Below are 1,821 nucleotides of genomic sequence, written 5' to 3'. Positions count from 1 at the left end.
GTAACAAATGTGTGTACTTTTGACACCACTGTAACCCAGAGCAGCTGGGTCAGAATAAACCCAGTGGAAACTGAATCAGAGCACACTGAGGTTTCCCACCAAGGGGAAAAGACTAACACTAAACTGGAAATTAATCTAATAACAGAAAATGAACAGGAATAAAACCAAACCTAAAAGGGGCTCTGATATGGCAAGCCTAAAACAAGCATAAATAGAAAGCAAAGACACACTGAATCATCAACACATAGAAAACCCAAACACAGAGAATGTGACAGAGTTGACATTTGCTGTGTGAACAGAAGTGACAATCAGAAGCTCTTTTTATCTCTTTAAGCTTGAAGGAATATCCCCCTCCAGTAAACAACCCAGAGCTCGACAGCGTCAGTACCAGGTAATTATTCATTTCTGACAGTATGTGTGATTTAAATTGCAGATCAGACCCCCACTCACGTAAAACTTTGTCTTTTTCTGAAGGATGGAAAGGGATTCCCTGCAGGGGACATGGTGTGGGGTAAATTACCTGGAATTTCTCTATGGCCTGGATTGGTGATGACTTGGAAATCCAAGCACCCACCCCCAGGCATGCGAAGGGTTGAGTGGTTTGGAGATGGGATGTTTTCAGAGGTAAAAAAAAAAGTCTGGGCTTGTCATGCAGTTTTTGATTTTTCTATCTCTAGTCTGAATACAAAAACAGTTCTTTGTATCTGATGGAGGAGTTTCTGTTGCAGGTCAGCACAGAGACATTGAAGCCATTCAGTTCCTTCACCTGGTGTTTCTGCAAAAATTCCTTTGCTAGTTTGCCAATCTACAGGGACGCTATCTACCAAGCCTGCGAGGTAATCAAAGTAAACATGTTTCTACCTGAAGGAATATTTTCAGCTCTCTAAGCCCCTGCTATGTCTGTTTGCTCCTCCGTTGCCTCCCTTTACTTATTTTATTTACAACTTGCAAACTGCATCATGTTTAGGTCTAAAACACAGAAAAATTTAGATACAATTCTAAACCTTTTTGTTTCTGTCATGTAACATCCAAAACATTCATGTATTTCCTGGATTTGTTTGCTTGATTTACCGATAAAAAGCAGTGCCTAATTGTACTCATTAAAACTCCTTTTTACAAACACTCTGTATGAGCTTAAACTATTTTGCCAAGAAGAATAAAAATGTCAGTCGCTAAATGTGCAAAGCTGTTGGACACCTCTAACTGCAGTGAACTAAGTAATAAGACCAGGAACTGGATGTAAATGCAAACATTTGTTGGATTTTCATATGCAAAGATCCTTCCTCTTCTTGACCTCTTTGAGGGAACATGCCCTCTTTAACAAGAACAACACGCTTGAAGCTTAACTCAGAGCATCATATGTCTAAGGCTATGTTCACACTGCAGCCTAAAGTGACCCAAATCTGATTTTTTTGGCCCATATGCGACCTGTACCTGATCTTTCTTGGCAGTCTGAACAACACAGATCTGATTTTTTCCAATGCGACCCTGGCCACTTGGCTATGTGGTCCTAAATCCGATACGAATCTGATCTTTTCAAATGCGACCTGTGTCTGAACGGCCAGGTCGCGTTCATCCGACAAAGGTTACTATTCTGGGTCTTGCTATAAAGAAGCAGCAAGAAAAACAACAAGCATGGTGGACGACGATGCAGAGACCATCTTGAAAAAACTCAGTTTTTATGTTTGGGTAAAGATCGCTACATACGCTCCGGCACTACGAACCATGTTTACTTCCGTAAACACAGTGCACGCTGGCCTATGACGTCATTGCTTCGTCTACTGCACATGCCAGCCACTTGGGTTGTATGACTGCAGTTCA

General features: G+C 41.4%; 1 protein-coding gene across 2 annotated transcripts in view; it reads left to right on the top strand.

Moving 5' to 3' along the window:
- LOC107090731 overlaps window positions 1-1,821 on the top strand; it is a 33,152-nt gene that overhangs the window by 12,934 nt on the left and 18,397 nt on the right. For both annotated transcript variants that reach the window (XM_015384286.1, XM_015384287.1), the window contains exons 10-12: window positions 335-391; window positions 475-624; window positions 729-836. In XM_015384286.1, the coding sequence (XP_015239772.1) occupies window positions 335-391; window positions 475-624; window positions 729-836 (315 nt within the window). The remainder of the gene's footprint in view (window positions 1-334; window positions 392-474; window positions 625-728; window positions 837-1,821) is intronic.

Source organism: Cyprinodon variegatus, unplaced genomic scaffold, assembly GCF_000732505.1.
Source record: "Cyprinodon variegatus isolate N-32 unplaced genomic scaffold, C_variegatus-1.0 Scaffold309, whole genome shotgun sequence".
Lineage (NCBI taxonomy): Eukaryota > Metazoa > Chordata > Actinopteri > Cyprinodontiformes > Cyprinodontidae > Cyprinodon > Cyprinodon variegatus.
The sequence above is the reverse complement of the archived record's forward strand: the minus strand, read 5'-3'. Positions and strand labels throughout refer to the sequence as shown.